The 21,264-nt window shown below is 41.8% G+C and overlaps 1 protein-coding gene across 1 annotated transcript; it reads left to right on the top strand.

The window, feature by feature from the left end:
• The first annotated feature begins 14,213 nt into the window (after nucleotides 1–14,213).
• EDN1 (endothelin 1) lies at nucleotides 14,214–19,773 on the top strand. The gene is given in 5 exon segments (XM_069493490.1): nucleotides 14,214–14,277; nucleotides 15,905–16,073; nucleotides 17,506–17,664; nucleotides 17,835–17,979; nucleotides 19,527–19,773. Coding segments are annotated over 5 exon segments (633 nt in total). The 3' UTR covers nucleotides 19,623–19,773.
• The last annotated feature ends 1,491 nt before the right edge of the window (nucleotides 19,774–21,264 follow it).

The following is a 21,264-nucleotide window of genomic DNA, read 5'->3' as shown; positions in this document are numbered from 1 at the left end:
CTAGCAAGTGTCAGATCTGGGGTTCTACGCAGGCCTTCCAACTTCTCTCCCAAGAATGTTTTCTTGTTTACCTTGGAGTTAGGGAATGATTCTGGTTCTTTGCAGGGAGGACTTGGCTCTGGCTGCTGGAAAATTTTTGAATTCTTTTTCCTTTCTGCTAGTACCTATCCCCAAAGACCCATGATATAAACTAGATAAGTTACTAGTGGATTTCCTTCCAGACCTCAAAGTTTTGTGATAGATTAAGATATCACACATCCTCAAAAGCCTTCTATCACAAGGGCACCTCCACTGGTACCAGGGGGTCCTCCAGAAGACTCCTGCTCATACATGGGCCATCAGGTCCCCGGTCCCCTCACTTGGCTGCTTGCCACTTCTTCCTTCATGTGCTCGCTTCCTCGAGTCATAGGGACAGGCAGAAAGTACTGTCATTCTTGGCTCTGAAGCCGCTTCTCACTTACGAGGCAGGAGAAGGATGGGAGAGTTTTGGCATGAATTCTCAAGGGAGAGACTTGGCCTAATTACAGATATTTCTTTTGTTATAAAATCCTGATTAAAATAGACATCTTTTACTTGACACAGCAAATCTGGAATCATTTGTTTCTCTATTGTCACCAAAATTTACTTTTCCCCAACGTTTGGATTTGACCATGAAGATGATAAACCATTTTATATGATACATGATAATTATAATATACTTAATGTAATATTTATATGTTATGTATATTTTGTAAATATAAAATTCCTCCCTTTCTTTCACAACAAGATCCAGGGCAAGCACTTTAAGGAAGGTTAAACAAATGATATTTTTGAAAAAGTTATAGAGAACATTTAATGGACAGAGGCCTTGGGTCCAAGTCTCCCTTCTTAATTAGCTGCCAAGATCACAAATTCACTCCCCAAGTGAGAGGAACTTGGCTTCTGTGCTTGGGGTGGCTGTGTGTGTGTGTGTGTGTGTGTGTGTGTGCGCGCGCATACCTGTGTGGATTTGTACACAAGTTAAGAATAAGAATCCTAACACAAAATGAGTTTTGTTATTTACACAAAGATGTTGATAGTTTCAGGGCAATTTCAAGGAAGGGGACTTCTCACCCTGCTGGCATTTTCTAATAGGGGAAAGAGGAGGGAATCATGCGGCTGTTAGTGCAGATATTGGGCTGGGACTTTATGTATGCTATGAATTCATTGTATTTAAAAATATGTTTTACTGAGTGAGTAAGTAAAGTAAGTTTTAGAAACTTACTTTTCTAAAAGTAAGTTACTGTGCAAAAGCTGGGAAAACAAAAGTGAATAAAGGACATTCCTTTACGCCAAGGAATTTACGGTCTAGAAGGTGAGGCAGGCGAACAACCGGTGATTATAATCGGGTGTAATAAGTGTTATGCAAGAAGTCTGTACGGGGTAATTATGCAGGAGGACTTAGGAGGGGCACCTACACTTTGTCTTAGCCAAAGGGTGACGAGGTTTAGTACAAGCAGCCAGACAAGACTTGGTAAATACATACGTGGAAAGGTTTTCGGGAAGACTTCCCCGAAAAGGTGACATCCACTTTGGATCTTCAAACACTTTAGTGCGGAAGCATGGAGACAGCTTCATTGAAGGCAGAGGGAAAAACACACAGGGCCCCTAGAAGGAAGAGAGTGCTGGACAAGTTCAAGGCCTCTGCTCAAATACCTGTGTTGGGAGGCGAAGCCCCTGTGGAGAGCTTGGATTCATTCTGATGGTTGTGGGTGATAGGTAAAGTGGGGAAGAAATAGAATTAGTTTTGCATTTATAAATATAAATCTCTCAGCATTTTGAGTACAGACATGGGGTTATTTTTGTTTGTTTGCTCTTTTTGGGCTTTTGATTATTTAGAATGAAGAGGAATGAGGGACAGGGAGTTTGCTATAAATGGGCATTCACAGGATTGCCTAATTATTTTGCTGGTTGTTGGTCTAATTTTCTTCCCAGGAACTCTTTTGTTGGAACATCTAGTTATGTTATAAAATTAACTGAATTAAGTTAATTATCTGGCAATATGGCGAATGGATTGTGGAGAAAATGAAAGTGGAGGCAGAAAACCAGTCATGAAGTTGTTTGAGCAATGCAATGAGCAGAAATGCAGCCAGGAGACAGAATTGCTAAGATTGGGAAGGAGGGACAGAAGAGACACAGGTGTCAAGGATGTCTTGTGCATTTCTGGCTTGGGCAACTTGGAGAACCGTGATAAAACAATAGCTAACATTTATTGAGCACCAGCTATGCACCAGGTACTGTTCCACATTGCTTTACATATATGAATTCATTTAGTACTGACAGTGATACACTGATGTCAGTTCTACTCTTTCTCCATTTTAAAGATTGAGGAAATGGAAACAAAAAGAATAAGTAACTTGCCAGAGGTTGCACAATTAGTAAGAAATAGATTTGGGAGTTGTCAGTTCATAATGATCTTGAAGACCAAAACAATGGGTAGAGTCACTCAGGAGGCATCTGTTGGGTGAGGAAAGGAAAAGGCCAAGCACAGAACTCTGGAAAATTCCAGTATTTCAGGAGTCAGCCGAGGAAGAGTGGGATATTTCAGTATGTCAGGAGTTGGCCCGTGGAAGATGTTGAGTTAGATCAGCTCAAGAGGTTGGAGACCTCAGAGACAATGGTGTGACAGATGCCAAGGGCCTTCAGGTTGGGATTGCCACCTGCCTACTCCAGATGAGGAAATGGAACCTGGGAAATGTTACAGCTGGGATTCGCTGTAGCCCTGGACCTTGCAGTCTTCCCACAGCTCCATGACCCCTTTGTGATTAAGGAAGCATTTAGAGGACAAGCCCATGATTTTTATTTTTATTTTTATTTTTGGACTCTTCATAATCTGGATAGATGAAGAAAGAGGGAGTGGGATTTGGTTAGGAATTAACATTCAGATAATCCCTTTATTATAATGCTGGCTAGTTGTAAGTCTAATTTCCTCTCTATGAAATCTTTTACTGGAACACTTAATGGATTAGAAAAACACTTGGTTTAAATTATAGCTTCTCTTTTCTCTCCACTTAGAACTAGCTAAAAATATCTAAGAGGAGAAGCAGAAGATCCCAATTATCCCCCAAATCTTCATTGTTATAGTGAACCTTCACAAAGTTTGTGGGCGACCCTTATTATTTATAATAATTACTTTGGTAAGTTTATTGAATATTCTCCCTGGATTAAAATTCAGCAACCCACATCAATTCTCATCTCTGCTTTTCTTAAGCCACTGGGTAGCCGGCCATTTCCTGTCCTTTTATTGAATTGTGACACCTCCGGAAGATGCTATAATCCTACTGGTTTTTGTCCTTACAATAACATTGCTGGGGCAGCTCCTTGGGGTCCTTGAGGGTCTTTAATCCCTGATGTCTGGCCACTTTGCCTTCTTAAACTACTCTGAGCCATATGTACTGTTTGTGTATGTACCACATTTATCATACATTTCCTTTTTATATACTCTATTATCATACTTTTTTAATTCACATCCTACATTTAAAAATCTCTTGCAAAACCCAGCTTGAATACCAGAGTCCTTTATAAAGTTTAGTGCTTAGCTTATTTTTTGAAAGAATACTACCTTTCCTCCTGAATTTTTATTTTTCAATTTTTTTAGTTTTTGTAGAGACAGGGTCTGGCTGTTGCTCAGGCTGGTCTCAAACTCCTGGGCTCAAGCGATCCCCCTGCCTCAGCTTCCTAAAGTGCTAGGATTGACAAGCGTGAGCCACCGTACCTGGCCTCCTCCTGCATTTTTATATTTTTATTTTCCTCCCTTTCTCTGGCAGTGCTTGCAGCTGAAAACTCCCACTTGAACCATCAAAAAATTATCATGGTCATAAAACCTACTTATATACCCCTTAGCATAACTTGCCAGTTTTTATTTATTTCTCTGTTTACTTGTTTGGCTGTCTCTCCCACTACCTTAAAAATCTAAGGAGACAGGAATTTTGTCTTTTTTTAAATTCACCATTGCAAATCCTATTTGATTTCAACTTCAGTGCTCTTTTCTCCACAGTATATCAGAGGCAGAGGGGGAGGTATGTCCCACACACGTGGCCCCTGGAAAAGGAGATGGGAAGGGGATGTGATTTATCTGCTTCTAAAGCTAACCAGAGAAGTGCACATCAGGTAGCTGGTGTGCGGGATGGGCCCTGGGTCTGTAGGAGGTGATGAGCCTGGAACCAGGGGATGAAGCGTTGACATGGAGGATGAAGGAGTCTAGAAGCCAAGACAAGCGCTAAAGCTGGTTCTGACGCGAAGGGGAAGCCGAAGGATGGGGCCAGGGGATGAAGAGAGATCAGGGCAGAGCTGGTGTAGGATAAATTTTGCTAAGTCAGAGTGTCTAAGAATAGATTTCTTTTTAGCCACCATTTTGCAAGCTCTTGCTCCGCAAGAGCCATGTGCTTCCTTGCACATTTGCTTCTCAGAATGATGCCACGAGGGAAGAACTCTGGTGAAGCGAAAACGATCAGAACCTTAAATGAAACTCTGGCTTCTTATTCTCTGCCATAGTCAAAGGAGGAGAATCTATTAATAGAATGAAGGCAGACGGAGACTAGAGATTACTAGAAAGCAGATTACAAAATTTACAGTAAAAATTAGGCATAAACCTCCAGAGATTGTTAAAAGGAAAGCGTTCAAGAAGAATGGGAAGCTGAACATTGAAACACGAAAGTGTAACTATTAGCAATTCAACCAAAATCAATTTTGTTGAAGAAGGAAAAAGACAGGAATCTTTGTAACTACAAGGAGATGTCATCAGAGTTGCTTGTAAAAAACCCTACATAAATAACGTAAGGCAAGGAGTCTAAGCAAGTACAGATGTAAAGATGGCTTTAATCTATCTGTGAAAAAACAGTGCTGTGACAAGGGAAAAGAAAAGCTAGTTTCTAGAGTGAGCTGAAGATTGCAAGAGTATTTAAGAGCACAAAAAAAGGTCTTTAAAAACCTTCATTCTCAATGAAGGTGAGCAGCAGCAACCCTACTTTTTTCAGTATTGGTATAACTGTTAATAATGTATACAAATGTAAGACCTGGAGAGGAAATTTCTTTTTTTATATTCTGTAATAATTACTTGGACTTATTAATAACATATTTTTTGTTATCAATAATAACTTTATATCTCACAATGAGCTTTTACATGCACTATTTTATTTAATAATATTTGACTATTTTCTCTTAACACATTATCATAAATTAGAAAATCAAAATTCTGTATTTTTACCTTCTTACTTAAGGCATTTTAGTGCTTTGCTCCATACATGGTTGGTTTGGTATCTCCACAGCCCAGTAGAAAATTTCTAGAACAAATTTATTTCCTAATAAAGAAACAAAGACAGGAAATTAAAGTGAAAGAAAGTTTTTTTTCCTCTCTCTCTCTCTCTTTTTTTTTTTTTAGATATTTACGAAGTACATTTTCTCCACTGTTCACATCATGGCTCAAGTCCTACATTTTAAGCTGGAATTAGGAAGTTCTCATCTGCTCAGCCTCAGAACCATATTTTCTTTCTGACGACCTATTCCTTCCTCATTCAGACTTCTGTGTGCAATGCCCATTGTGTTTCAGGGTGTTTGTTTGTTTGTTTGTTTGACTCTTCAAATAGAGAGTCTCTGCCATAAACTATGATTTTGATATTGTTTTTCCCTAGTCAACATTCAGTAATAGAGCTTATACCAAACTTTTTCTCCTCTGTCCTTTGCACTTCTCCTACGTTCTGCAGTTGAAGATGTCTTGCTCTTTCCTGAATCCTTGACCTAAAAAGAGCTGCATAGAGCTCTCTGTATACCTCACTGGTTAAACTTTTCCAATCCACGTGGCTGTCTCCATCCTTTGACAGACAGCCTGAAGTGAACACTTTCTAGTCATCGTATGATAAGTGGCACATAATACTTTCTCATTTCGTGAAGGGAAAAGGCAGACAGAGAAAGGTTCAGTACCTTGTCTGTCTGCAGGAGGAGCTGGTTTCCAAGGCGCTTTTTAATGACTAGACATTAGCTCCTGCTGAGCTAGACCATCTAAATTTGGATCATGTCATTATTGAGTTTCACTTTCCTAAGAATTGGCTGTTCTTACGATTTGTCCTTCTGGCTAAGTTATAGATTGGTCACTTTCCCTAGTTACATCCTATTTTCCTAATATGTTATTTTTGTTCCTGCTACTAAGTTATTGGGTGGTGGCTACTGCAAAAGTGGCTGCCCTTTGCAGATTCTGTGTTCTCTAGAAGGGAACAAAGCCCTTGAAAAATCACTTAGAAGTTTTTACATATTGATTACTTCTTACATTTTGTATCTGGGCTTTTGAATTAATATCATCTTTAATTTGAAGGAATAAATTAGTATAGATTTGATTGAAAGAAACGAAAAAGCATAATGAGAGTTAGGGTGTCCTAGATGTTTTCTGGTCACCTTTTGAGGGCAGGAAAAAAAAATCCATATCTAGATCTACACATATAGAAGAAGATGCTAACCAGTCAAAGAGGGAGGGGAGGGGTTTGGTTGGAAATTCTGTGTGTGTTGGAAACCCTGGTTTTTTGTCGTATTTAGTGGAGTCCAAGTTACCATAAAGTGGCAAAATGCTCCTTGAACGGGGGAGGAGTGTGGGAGAGAATTGGGAAAAATGAAGCCACTGGTGCAGAGACCTGGTCATTAGTCCAAAAAGATAGTTTCTTCCAGATAACGTACAAAAATAGAATGGATGTTGGGGGAGAAAGTACAGCCAGAAAGAAACAAGGCTGTACAAATGCTTTATCTAGAAAATGACTCCCTGACTAATCTTGAAACAAGTTTGGAAAAAAATGTTTAAACAAGCTACTTTGCAGTTCATGAGATCTTTTCCCCTTTGTAGCAAGATTATGGGCTTTACATAAACATGATCAGTTTCAGGATTCTATAGCTCCTGCTTCCCTGTTTTTCTCGCATCCCAGAAAGGAAGGTGGCTGAGAATGGGCCAGGGCTCCATTTCTGATAGTTTCTCCACTTTTCCTCCTTCTTTTTCTTCTCCTCTTCTCATTCCTCCTTCCCCTCCTCCTCTTCCTCCTCTTTCTTGAAAATTGAGTCTTCAATACTGCTTTTCCTGAAGTCCTACAATGGCCTAACATTCAGCCATAAGCATATAATCCTTCAGTTTATTCCATTTTTCCTTTTTCTACGTTTCTCTAAAATACATCCACATAGTAAGGTCATAACAAATGCAATGCCATTACTCTTCACTCTTGGCTCTCATGAGTCACATGCAGGAAAGAAATATATTTCAATGCCTCTTGGATTGCCCTTGGTAAAAACTGTACTTAGGGAAATACCAGTAATCAATAAATGCTAAATAACATTAACACATTGTATGTGGGAGTTTTAAAACTTCACAGAAAAAAAATTTAAAGACATCAATTTAGAGGAAAATTATTCTTGTAAGTACCCTAAAAGGTTTTTTTTTTTTTTTTTTTTTTAACAAAAGAACAAATGGTATAAAGTGCAAACGCCAAATCAAACAAAACTCTAAATGTTAAATATATTTTGGAGCTGTGGAGTTACATTTGCATTTTAAAACAGTCCAAATGCTCTTTTAAAAAATTAACCTACTTTTCCCCATTTTTTTCCCTATGAAGACAACTAGTAAAAAGATATTCTTTCCTGTTTCCTAGCATACTCGTATTCGAGAAAACATGATTATTTGAGGAGAAGTTTATTTTTACTAAACTAAATTATTGTTTAGAGAGGGAGATTTGAATTACTTGTAGGTAGGTAGTGGGTAGCAATAATAAAAATAATCCTTCTGTTAAATCCCTTCTCATGGAAGGAAGAGATGAGAAGAAATGTTGAAAGCCAGACAATTTTTCTAAAATGCCGTAGGGATTTTTTTTTTTTTTTTGCCCCTGAAAATAGCTGAGTCTAAAAAGGAGATTTGCAAAATGTGGGAAACATTTTAGCTCGTTTAGTATTTTCTAATAGAAATAAAATCCAAATCTTCTAATGGAGACATAGCCACACAATAATTGGTGAAAAATCATTGGAGCGTATGTACCAGGAGGGGGTTCTTCAGGGAACTGTGGCTAATTTTATCATCTCCTTTTCCTTTTAGTACTTCAGAATCACATGTGAAAACTATGTAGACATTCTACGGTCTACTGGCATATTACAGAAATATTGGAAATATTAAGCACACACATCACCTACACAATCTTTCTCTCATCGTCAACCACCTGTATTCTCACTGACACTGTAAATCCCATAACCAAACCATCTTGTTAAAATTCTCTGGCCCTTCTTATCCATGTTGTGGCCTTCGCCACAGCTCCTAAATCCTTTTATCTTTAACGATCTTTCCTGTTATGGTTTAAAGCCTCCATTCAGCCTTTCTCAAATCAGTTTGTACTTAGTGTCTTCATAGCCCTAGCTTGCAGGCTCCTCGGCTTCCCCCAACAGTGCTTTGCCCCCGGTGGTTTCATTAATCCACCATCAGTCTACTGGCCTGTGAATATGAAGTCCACCTTACCTTTGCACTGGAACACACAATATATCTAGAATTACTTTTTGACAATCAGTGGTCACTCAGTAAACATGTATGCACATCAAATTAGAGAAATTGAATAAAAGAAGATTTCTGATTTCATATTTCTAACATGAAAATGAATTTCAAATGAATCAATTTATTTAAACTATTTTAGGGAAGCTTTCTAAATTTTAGCCTTAGGATACCAAAGGCTTTTTATTACACAAAAGTTGAGAAGATCAAAGACCTCTGGCTTAGCTTTTGTCACTATATAGGAGGTGCCAAAGAAACTTTTAACAAACAAAAAAGAAATGCATAATTAGTAATGAAATAGAGTCATGAAAAAGGGTTATGACTGCAGCGTACTTAACCAGAGATGTCCTACTGAATGTCACACACACATGCAGTTTGCTTAAGAGAACATGGAGGTAGCTGTCATATTTATATGAAACCTGCTCTCCAGAATTAATTCCTTTTACCATCCCTTTCAGACACACTGAGGGAAAGCTTGTTTAGAATGACTCCATAAACTAGATTTAATGAAGTGACTTGGTTCCACTCCACTCACTCTCACGTGGTCTTCTTTCCCTATATCAGAGTCCCTTTAGTTTTGGACATCATTCATAACAGAGAATTAAAATTAAAAAGAAAAAGATGGAGAGGCAACCACAGGCTGTCACATTTTTTTGCAATGTGTGAAATATTATTATTAGTCTCCCATTCAAATCTATAGGCTCCTATGAGTGAGTGTGTGTGTGTGTGTGTGTGTGTGTGTGTCAATGAAAACACTCAGAGAGCGCCAGGCACAGTGGCTCACCTCTATAATCCTAGCACTCTGGCTGAGGCAGGAGGATCGCTTGAGTTCAAGAGTTCTTGCCCTGAGCAAGACCCCACCTCTACAAAAAATAGAAAAATTAGCCAAGCATGGTGGCATGTGCCTATAGTCCCAGCTACTTGGGAGGCCAAGGCAGGAGAATTGCCTAAGCTCAGGAGTTGGAGGTTGCAGTGAGCTATGCACTGTAGCCTGCATGACAAAGTGAGACCCCATCTCCAAAAAAAACAACAAACAAACAAACAAAACACTCTGAGAGGATGTTTAAATTCAGAATAGAAGGTGGAAAGCAAGATCAAGGACAAGTGCTGAAACCTTGAAGCAGTAAGTCAAGGAAAGCGTCAACCAGGAACTATTTTGGATGTGAACCTCTTGTTTCCCTAGATTCTAGATGGCCAGAACATTTGTTACTTGGAGGTGCATCCATAGGAGAGTTTACAGGTGAGATATTTGGGTGTTATTATACCTTGAAAGTAAAGGCCAAAGAGGGGAATTAAAGCAGGGCTTAATTCTTAACATAGTAAGGCATAAGACAGGGCAGTGGATGGAACAGTATCCCCTGGGAGTGGTGAACATGCTGGTGTTGGTATATAAGGTGATAGCACATGTGTGAACAGTTTTATTTCTAGTATCTTAATGAATATGCAAATGTTTCACATGTATCATTTAACCCTACAAACCATGATTTCATGTACATTATTGCTTAAGATAGTAGCGATACAAGATTTTCTTAAAAATTATTCGAGTAAAAGGAACAAGTCAGTTGAAAAGACAATGTTGAGTAAAAATGTGTAAGTGACACACAAATACGGCAAAAATTTCAAAAGAGGTTTATGAATGACTGAGCTCTAGGAAATGCTGGGTTAGAGAATTGGACACACTTTTTTAAACTAAATGCTTGATATCTGTTATCCTTCTATGGGTAAGTGTCAAGGAAATAGAGTTGCACACATTACGTGTTTTACAATGCATAGGATGGATCTATCTTGACCATCGTCGTATTTCCTGTGCTAAATCAATCATTATTTTTTGTACTGTGGAGAGAAGCTGTGTTTATTCATGTCTCCTGGAGGTGTAATGTGTCACAGGCATAATGAGTGTGCTACATAATTCTTCACAAGCGCGCTACACAAGGTAGAAATGTGAAACAGTCACCAATGCATAACTGAACGAGGCCCAGCAGTTGGGTAGCCTCATCTTGCCCACAATAAACTAGTTCCCCATTCTTTGCGCAATCGCCAAGCAACCCTAATGGCTGTTATCTTTGCTGAGCTAAATGCAACATCTCACACCAAATTTATTGGCTTGGCAAAGTTACAAATTTTATTACGCAAAAGTTGAGAAAGAGCAAAGCTGAAGAGCGCTAAAATCGGTACACTTTGCTACTGTGTAGTATCTGTATTTGGGGCTCTGGGTGTTTTATTTATAGATATCTATTAATACATAGCCAGAGATAGAGAAAGAAACACATAAAAAATAGCTTTATCAAATAGTTTCCAGCATTCAAGTGTAACATCAAAAGCAAGAACATCCACAGCAAACTGTTTTGCTGGGGGAAAAACCATCTTCTTTACCTCTTCTCTCCTCCCCCTTCCCTTTCCTCTCTGAGGACAACTGTGGCTGCACACAGTGTTTCCCCTGGCAGCTCTTTGAGGCCTAGGGTGGGGGCTGTGAAGGCCCCTCCATATGTATAAAGCCTCCATATTTATCCCTTTGTCCAGCTTCATAAACCTCCTCTTCTCCCTCCCCCTCTAGCAATGCCTTAAGTGAAGGAGGGGTGGGGGCATCTAACTTGTAAAACTGGTTTGTTGGGGTTCTCCTTCTCCCCCACTTGATTCTTGGGAAAATTTCTTGCTGGGAACCTGCCTGGCAGTGCCTTCCCTGCCTTCTCCGAGTTTGCACTGACTCCCCCCAGTTTCCATAGAAGGAAAAGGGGGCTGCTGTGAGAGGGAGAGATGAGCAGAGAAGGCAGAAGCCACCCCTTGTCCCAAGACACACAAAGAAAGAGATACGAAAATGCAAACACACACACACACACACCCCTGTCTTGGAAAGTCAGGATTCAAAGAGATGGGGGCAAGATTATACTTGGTGCAAAGGGACCCTCCCAGGTCTGAAATCCTGCATTCTTACTTATTATTTACTTGCACAGAGCTCTAGAAGGCCCGTGGGGGCAGATTGCCAGCCACGCTTTGTATTTCTAACTCAAATGCATTCACAGACAGGGCAGGAGAGGAGGGCGCACGGGGAGTTTCATTTTGCTTCACTTCTCCACCTGATGATTGGGTGATGCCAGCTCCTGCAGGGACAGCCTCAGTGAGGCGAGGGCAGGAGGGGGTAGGGTGGGGTGAGGTGGGTGGGGAGACGGGCTCTCCAGCTGAAGGGGAGCTCAGGCTGGACCCAGGAGGGTATGGGGAGGGCGGGGCACTTGTTTCCGGGGAGGGGCTGAAGACAGGTTGGTCCTGACTGTTGCCAGTGTTGGGTCAAAGTTGCCAGGAGGTTAAAAAAAGGTAGTGGTGGAGGGGGGATTCCTGCCAAGACACATTTCCCAGGCCACCTTTCTTCCGTGGGTGGTGGTGGGGCGGGGGAAACTTGGATCTTGTGAATGTGGCATCCGCTCTCCTGTCTTCTCCCAAGGTCTGCCAGAAGGTAGGGGTGTGGAGGGAGGCCAGGACACCCCAGCACAGCAGAGGCGGCAGAGCTGGCTTCCAGCTTGGTGCCACCCAGCTCTAGGGGGAGCAGTGGTCTCCGTGGGCCCTGGGGCTGGGCTGAGGTAAGCATAGCAGGGAGGCACAGGGCCCAGGCAGAGGTCCCTGGGGATTGGGTGGTGGCATCTCTGGGTGTGGGTGTGGGTGTGGGTGTGGATGTGGGGAGAAGGGTTCCTGTGGAGTCTCCCCCACCTCCAGCTCTTGCTGCAATGGCCCTTTTAGGGGACAGATCTCATTTTGGACCTGACACTGCTGCTGACACACTACTCCCACCTGTGACTTCCAGGGAGGGCTGGGGGCCCAAGTGTGTCAATGTCCACAACTTTGGTGTTGGGATAAAATCTGTCTTTTTGATTCTAGAGGTGAAGGATAAGCAAGGAGAAGGAAGAAACGGCTCTGTGGGATCCTCCTATGTTGTGGGCATGTTGGAAATGGATACACACTTGAAGCCCACCCCACTCACCCCTGGGAAAATAGGAGTAAAACAAGATGAGGAGATGGATGAAGTATCCATTTGATGGTGTCCCTAGGTGCTAGAGGTAGACTCATCTTTTTCTTGTACAGGAAAGAGACTCTAAATTTAATCACGTATATTCTTGCCTCAATTTTCTCATCTGAAAAATGCGGCTACTTGAAAAAGTCAATATTTTACATGTATGTTTCGCTTTATTCACTACAGCATGTTCTCACCTGTACAGTAACTGCCCTGTGGTCACCCGAGGGGATATTCCAAGGTTAAATAGACAGGAACTTGTTTTGAAAATGTAAACACATTATTAAATGTGAGGTATTATCTGATCCTCTTGTTCATCACGGCATTTCCTCCAACACCACCCTCACTGCATATTCGTGTAACCCTGTACAAGAACACCTTCTTGCCCTAAATGAAAAAGCAAAACAAAACAAAAGTTAAAAAAAAAAAAAAACGACCCAGAAAAGATGTCCCTGAGTAGGGAGTAAATGCAGCATTTTGAAGTGCGTCCTCCTTCCCCGTGGAAAGCGCCATTCTCTGCCCTTCCCGGGCCCCCAACACAGGTTGTGTTTCCTTCTGTCATTTAGAAGTCAAGGCTTTTACAGCGATAAAACATCAGCCCCTGTAGCTCTCCACCTCCCCCTGGTGTTCTCCTCCCGCATTTCCTAAGATTGGTGGTTTCGACCGTGCGGGGATTCGGGAAGGGCAGGGTGGGCACAGAAGACAGCTGGTGGGGACTTCTGCTCAGTGATATTGGAAAGATCGGTTACGTGCCTGACACTGATCTAATTATTATTTTAAATCTTCCCTTCCTCGCCAGTCCCTCGCCGATCTCTCTCCCGTAGACTCAAAGAACTTTAGCAAAACAGACTTGGAAGCAGGGGCTGGAAGAGGAAAAAGGACGTTGATCTGCCAAAATAATTTGACCCCCAGTGTGTAGGGGGGCGGGGGGGGGGTGAAGAGGGGGAGCGGTCCCTTGTTTGACCGAGACTAGAATCGGAGCGACATAAAAGGAAAATGAAGTGAAAAACAATTTAAAAAATTCCCCGCACACAACAATACCATCTATTTAAACTGTAGCTCATACTTTCCATACCAATGGTATGACTTTTTTCTGGAGTCTCTCTTCTGACTCTTGAACTCCGGGGCTGGCAGCTTGCAAAGGGGAAGCCAACGGCAGCACAGCACGGGCAGGTTTACCAAAGGTCTCTAATGGGTATTTTCTTTTTCTTAGCCCTGCCCCTGAATTGTCAGACGGCGGGCGTCTGCCTCTGAAGTTAGCACTGATTTCCTTTAGAGCCCGGCCTTATCTCCGGCTGCACGTTGCCTGTTGGTGACTAATAACACAATAACATTGTCTGGGGCTGGAATAAAGTTGGAGCTGTTTACCCCCACTCTATAGGGGTTCAATATAAAAAGCCCTGCGGAGAGCTGTCCAAGTCAGACGCGCCTCTGCACCCGCGCCAGGACGAACGGGTTCCGCGTCTCCGCTGCGGTCCCCGCGCGCCACCGCCGCCTCGTGCGCCTGCAGACCTCGGCCGCCGCCTCCGCTCCGGCACGGACGGCTCTTTCTCCCCGTTAAGGGGCACTTGGGCTGAAGGATCGCTCTGAGATCCGCATAACCCGCAGCGCTCCGAGGGAACTGAAGCTGTTTTTCTTCGTTTTCCTTTGGGTTCAGTTTGCACGGGAGGTTTTTGATCCCTTTTTTTTTTCAGAATGGATTATTTGCCCTTGATTTTCTCTCTGCTGTTTGTGGCTTTCCAAGGAACTCCAGAAACAGGTAGGCACAACGACTTGGAAATCTCTGAACGTTAATGTCTTCTTATCCATCTTAATGCTTTTGCTGCTTCTGTTTTCTCTCCCTTCTTTTTATTACTGCTGCTTAGAGAGCAAGGGTCTGGGAATTAGTCCTCAAAGTGACTTAAGTTTTCTAGAGAAAAACATAAAATTCCTCTACTGAATACAATTGGTAGATACGACTGAATATAACATAGCATTAAAATAATGTATTCTTTTATTATGATTATTGCATAATATGTTTTCTTGGCTTTTAAAAAAATAACTCAAGAAGAGTATAGATAAGATATTATTTAACCAAATGTATGTTTGCAATGTATGTGTTCATACAGGTACATAGGACATATGGGAACACATATCTTATTTAAACACTGTTTTAATAGTGTGCTAATGTGCAAAATATTTAAACACTCCAGTGTGAAGCCAAGGAATTTTATTCAAGTCATTCAAGGAACATATGAGCAGTAAAATCACCTGCAGAACAACAGTCTGTTGAATAACCACCCCTCACCCCCAGGCGGTTTCAGGATGAAGCAGATGTTTTCTTTAAAATTTGTCATTATTGACTTTAGGTTTCTTTTGGCAGGTTTTTGGCACCCCAAACAACACGAGCTCTCTTTTTAGCTGTATTCACCTGTCCTGTGAGGGGAGCTAGAATATCTTGGCTGCTTAGGGATTTAGAGAGTGCGTGTGCATCTGCCGGGTTCCCATCTTTTTTAGGGTCAATGCACTTTTTTTGTCTTTGCATGACCCTAACTAAAGAGAAAGGATGTCAAGGGAATGAAACTCCTGGAATGTGTCTGATCATTTGAAATGTACAAAATTGGGCAGATAAGCTGCATGGCTAAGTTGTCAGAAGGAAGAGGCAATGCCGAAGTAGGACGGGGAAGCCACAGATCCCACACCAGCCAAACTACCAGGGATTTCAGATTCACAATCCACAGAGCCTTCCCTGGGTCCCCTGAGCTGCTTTGTGGATTCACCTTAGCTCACTGGTTTCTGTGGAGTTTCCCCACCTGAGATGGATAATGTAGAGTTAATTTCTCTTCTGTTCCCAGTCATTTCCTCAGTGTTCTTGCCCCCGGCCTGATTCAAGCGGTATATATTTTCTCCAAGCGCTACAAGGTGCCCTACACAGGGTGTGAAGTGGTGGGTACTCCCCTAAAAGGATGGTAATCCTGAATGGGGAAGTGGCCCCAAGGCTAGGACTAGGCAGTGCGATGTATCTTTAGCCACCAGCCAATTTTAAGCCTCTGCGGGTTGTGCCATCCTACTAAGTTCCATGCAGAAGCCAAGCCAAATTTCCAACAGGCAGCATTTCCAAGCATTGCCTTGAAGCCTGCTTCAAGGGGGCATTCCTTTTCAGGTGTTTGTCTCCTCTGCATTTGTACAATCTGTGTATAAGCCAGCAGGGGTAAAGGTGCAATCCTGTTAAGAAGGGAAAAAAATACAGAACCCTTTTCCCTCTGCTTGTGTCTCTTGCTGAAGGCAGGCTGTGTGCCTCATCTGCCTTTATCTGCTCTGCTAGCTCTCCCGTAAGCACTGCCATCCAGCGTGTCTTTGGGCCTCTGAGGAGACATCCCCCACTGACCTACTCTTTCTCTCCCCAGCGGTCTTGGGCGCTGAGCTCAGCACCGGGGCTGATAACGGCGTGGAGAAGCCCCCTCCCGGTGCACCCTGGAGGCCCCGCCGGTCCAAACGCTGCTCCTGCTCATCCTTGATGGATAAAGAGTGTGTCTACTTCTGCCACCTGGACATCATCTGGGTCAACACTCCCGAGTGAGTCTCTAGAGGGCATCGTAACCCTAGTCATTCATTAACGCTCCTTTTCTGGGGAGCTCCTGGTTTGGACCCTGAAGGTAGCATTTCTGAGAACATCAAAGTGCCTCCCCGGGGACTTTTCAGGGCTCCCCCATTCCTGAAAACAGCAGGACAGCTTGGTTCTTAGCAACCAAGGGGAGAGTCTTCTGAGGCCCTTTGGCTCAGGCTACTCATTATGGGATGCATGGAAGGAGATGAGGACAAGCGGGAGGCTGCTGTATATTTCATGTGAGGAACTTTAAGTGAGAGGACCCCGGGATGCTCTCTCAGTGGGAGCTGAGTGGGTTTTGGGAATGAGCTGCCCAGGTCATATGTGCGTTAGTCCAACTGTGCTGCTCATGGGAGGGTAGAGATTGAGAAGCAGAAGGGATTACAGAAGGTTATACTTCACTCCCTTCGTTTTACTTATACAAAAAAGAAGACCCAAGATATTGAAGCCACTTGTGCAGGAACGAGTTTGTGGCAGAGCTACAACTGGCACCTGCGTCTCCTTCCTCTTCTGTACTTTCTCTTTAGAAAAGCCCACTGCAAGGCAGAAATAGAAATACCATCCACAGGTCTCTCTTTCACCTCCAGGGTGAAGAAAAGCAGTTTTCCCCCTTTGCCTTGGGCACGAGTGCATCCGTCAGGGGCAGTCATAAACAAGCCCACGTTCATTGTGTCTGCAGTGTCAGATTCTGGGAAGGGATGACCAAAATCCCAAGGAAATCAAATCAAACCAAACAAAAAACACAATGAGCCTAATACTTAGTAAGGTAATACTTCCAAGGGAAGGACTTTATTCCTTAAGTGAGAATCAAAACGAATCCATTGCAAATGATTGGAGCACTCTCTGGCAGTGAGTCCTTCTGCAGCCACACGGTATCACCAAACTGCAGGAGAAATGTGCAAACGTGTGTCTCCTCCTGCTCCCTCAGGGAGCACTTTTAGCATTATCATATATGATTTGAACTGAAAATAGGTTTTAAAAATCTTGCAAATCGTAGTTTTTTGCATTGAAGTCTCTTCCCCCTGGGTCTCCACAAATAGCTGTTAACTAAATAGACCATTAAAAGAGGAGGAAAATATGAAACAGACACCAAGCAGAGATGTCATAATTTTAGACAAAAAGCAATGTTGCTTGTGTCAAGAAGAAATTGAACTTTGTTAAGAGTTGAAATGGAATTTTATTGAATTAGAAAAGCTGGTTTTCTCCTGGTTTGGTCCACATACGCACGGCCATTGATGGGTTCCTGACTGTTGCCACACTGGACTTTCCTAAGTTATGCTCTCAAGCACTGTGTGATGAGCTCCTTGTGTGCCTAATGGAATGAGTGTGCCCCCAAAGAATGTGTCATTTTGAAGACTATTAATTATGCTAATACCCTTTGTTTCTCTCTTTTGATAATAGGCACGTTGTTCCCTATGGACTTGGAAGCCCTTCTAGGTCCAAGCGATCCTTGAAGGATTTATTTCCCACAAAGGCAACAGATCACAGGGATAGATGCCAATGTGCTAGCCAAAAAGACAAGAAGTGCTGGAATTTTTGCCAAGCAGGAAAAGAATTCAGGTGAGTAGAAATACCTTTCCTTTTCACTCAGTTTAACAGCTCCACCTCCTGACCTCCTTCCTGTAATGTTGCTGCCTTCTTGTTTTAGAAGAAAGGAACAGAGACATTGAAACTCAAGGTACAACTGAAGATACCATTGCTGAAATGTTTTTCCCTGTGTATTTTAACAGGAACCAGAACACCATGGAGAAAGGCTGGGATAACTATAAGAAAGGAAAGGACTGTTCCAAGCTTGGAAAGAAGTGTATTCAGCAGCAGCTAGTGGAAGGAAGAAAAATTAGAAGGTAAGAGGCTCACAAGAACAGCCAGGCCCCGGTTAGCAGTGCTAACAGTCTATATACCCTTAATCTTTCTTACCTCCATAACGGAAAGACTTAGAAGGCAATAACAGAGGGGAACTTTCTGTTCTATAGATTAAAAAGAGCAAAGAAATCCCTCTTAGATATTTCCACGAAGGCCTTTAATGCAAACTGCTTCCCTCTGAAGTTTAGCACACATCATTCAGTCTACAGGTAGATTTTCCAAACAAAATATATCCAGAAACAACATCTTTGTCATTTGGTCATATCCAGTCTTTGCCTCTCTGAGTCAATGTATTTACCACTTTCCCTGAGAAATTAAAAAACATTTCAGGGAGAGGATATTTCTTTTAAAGAAATCATAGTGTCATATATGTTTTTCAACTAGTAGCAGTTTATTCAAATGGCCAAAGGGAGAATAAAGTCATTAGGTAGGGTTGGTGAGATTTAGAACATGCTGTTTTTCAGGTTTAATATCTTTTTTTTTTTTTTTTTCTTAATAGGGAAATGCATTTGGTGGAGAGCCAATGTCATTCCAAAAAGCTCTCTTGTTTCCTTGTCGGTCACGGGCTTGGACAGAGAAGGGACCTGCATTAGGCAATACTGTAGGGTTGCTCTGAGCAGCATGGCAGGATGACCTTCCAAATGCTAAAGTGTTTGGAATTCACAAGTTCGAGGGGAGGAAACCTACTTTCAAAATCTGTCACATGTTCTACATTTCTCTATCATGGTCCCTGGAAACTTTTCCTAGAAATCCAGTGGCAAGAAGTTCTATGATTAAAGTGTTTTGAGCATAGGCTTGGCAGTCATGAACCACTTCTGAGTTGTTTACTACTGCTCTGCAAGGCAGCCTCAGATGTCTTCTATTCTTCCATACCTGCCATGGTCATTTCCATATTTGTGATTTCAGGCCAATCATGCTCCCCACAAGATCACGGTTTCTGAACTGACCTGGAAATTGTTATTTCCTCTATTAATTTGTTGTATGTCGCCTATTAAGTCAACATTTACAGTTCTTCCCTCTTTTCTTCTCCTACAAAAAAGAAAGCATTAGGCCTGCAAAAAGACAAAATTCTTTTTTTTTTTTTTTAATTACCATAAAATATTTGCTTTGGGCCTACCTGTGTGACTCCTTTCTTTTTCTCTCTTTCCAACTAAGTCACCTTCGATTTCTCATGTGAAGAAGGTGATGCCCATGACTATTTGAAACTTATGCCAAGTTTCTCCATGCAGAGAGTCCCACAGTTGGGGAGGTCAGGACAGGGCTATAGAAGAAACTAGATTATTTCTAGTTTATTTTAAAATTTTATTTAATGCCCAATTCTCCTTAGACTTGAACATATGACCCCTCTTTCCCATTCTAAGCACACTGGGCAGGCTTTATTTTTATAATGGTAATAGATACCACTTGAGGTTTTATCAGAGAGTTGTGGTTGTTGGTGAAAGTTCAGAACCAGATTTAGATTTGTTTGTTCTAATTTTAGATGTGTCTTTTGCTGAGGAGTGATTTAAAAAAAAAATAATAAGATTTTTTTTCTCTTATCTTGTTTTAATAGGTTGGAGGCCATAAGCAACAGCATCAAAACATCTTTTCGTGTTGCCAAGCTGAAAGCGGAGCTCTACAGGGAGCAGAAGGTGAACCACAACCGAACACACTGATTACAGAGCTTCTGGGCCTGTCCGAAAACATCGCCTCCACGGAGAGAGCCATGCGGCCAACTCTGCACTCTCTCCACACTGGCTGGGATCAGAGCAGGACTGTCCTCCCTGTTGAGACTGTTTCTTGTTCCTGACTGGCAAAGGACCAGCGTCTTTGTTCTAAACATTCCAAGAAAAGTTAAGGAGTTCCCCCAAACTGTCTTCATTTGCTTCCATCGGTGGTAACTGCTTTCTTCTCTTCTTTTGTGTGGGGATGACAATGGACCTCTCAGAAAGCAGAAAGACACAATGACTTTGGACTTAGGGTGGCATCCTCCAGAAGGAGGAAGGAGATTCCACACGAGGGTGGAGTTTCTGAAGAGAGTCCTGAGGGAGGGTTTGTGTCGGACTCAGGCGCCTGGCACATTTCAGGGAGAAACTCCAAAGTCCACGCAAAGATTTTCTAAGGAATGCACAAATTGAAAACACACTTGAAGGACAAATACTCTAGTTAAAAAAAAAAAAAAAAGGACTTCTTTAAAAATTCATAAAATGCAAAACTGAGAAACTGTTACTACTGTAAATCAGAATGTGTTTCATGAATCTGAGTCTACCTCACCTATATTGCACTCTGGCCCTAGTATTTCCCACCTTTAATTCCCACCCCAAACTCTTCCCCCTCCTGTGCCCCCCCATACTACATCCTAGCCCCATAGAAGTCTGCTCTAATGTATCAGTAGTAGATGTAACATTTTCATGGTAATCTACTAGCTCTGATCCATAAGCAAAAAGATAATTGAATCAGGAGATTCCCTTGCCTTGATTTTTGGAAACACAATGGTATAGGGTTGTTTATGAAAGATATTGAGAAGTAAATGTTGGTTATGCTTTAAAGCAGTGAAATTATTTTCGTTTATGTAACTGGCTAATGGAAGAGGTTGGATTGAATTTTGATGTACTTATTTTTTTATAGATATTTATATTCAAACAATTTATTCCTTATATTTACCATGTTAAATATATGTTTGGGCAGGCCACATTGGTCTATGTATTTTTTTTTTAAATGTATTTCTGAATGAAATTGAGAAAATGCTTTGTTTTGCCTGTCAAGGTAATGACTTTAGAAAATAAATATTTTTTCCTTACTGTACTGATTTTGAATCATTTCTGAAATTCCTGAGTAGGCCAAGGTGGTAAGAATTATGAAGGGAAATGGTTAAAGATGGTTTTCGTAGAAAGGTAACAGTTAGAAGGAAAACAGCCCAGCCTAATTATAAAGAGAACTCGATCTATATTGCATTAAGGTAAAAACAACACAAAACAAAAAGCCCAGCTTTAACAGCTCTGTCTTCCCTTGGATGGCAGCCTCCTGCTTCTCTTTACCTGAAAACTCCCCGGGGACTCCAGCCATTAACTCTGCCCGGGCGATTAGGCAGGACCCAGCAGTTTAAGCTGATGGTGTGGTGAGAGGCGCTTTCTCCATATTAATAGACTGCAGGAAGCAATGGCGAGATACCCCCTCAAAATACCTCATTATCCATAGTTCCACACCAGAGTCGCTTTCAGAAAATGCCCTGCTCAGAGCAAGTAGAAGCTCCCAATGATTTTTTTATTTGCTCACATTAACAATTTTGTTTATCAAGGAACATTGAATACCACTGCA

Source organism: Eulemur rufifrons, chromosome 18, assembly GCF_041146395.1.
Source record: "Eulemur rufifrons isolate Redbay chromosome 18, OSU_ERuf_1, whole genome shotgun sequence".
Classification (NCBI taxonomy): Eukaryota; Metazoa; Chordata; class Mammalia; order Primates; family Lemuridae; genus Eulemur; species Eulemur rufifrons.
This window is presented reverse-complemented; position numbering and strand designations above follow the sequence as displayed.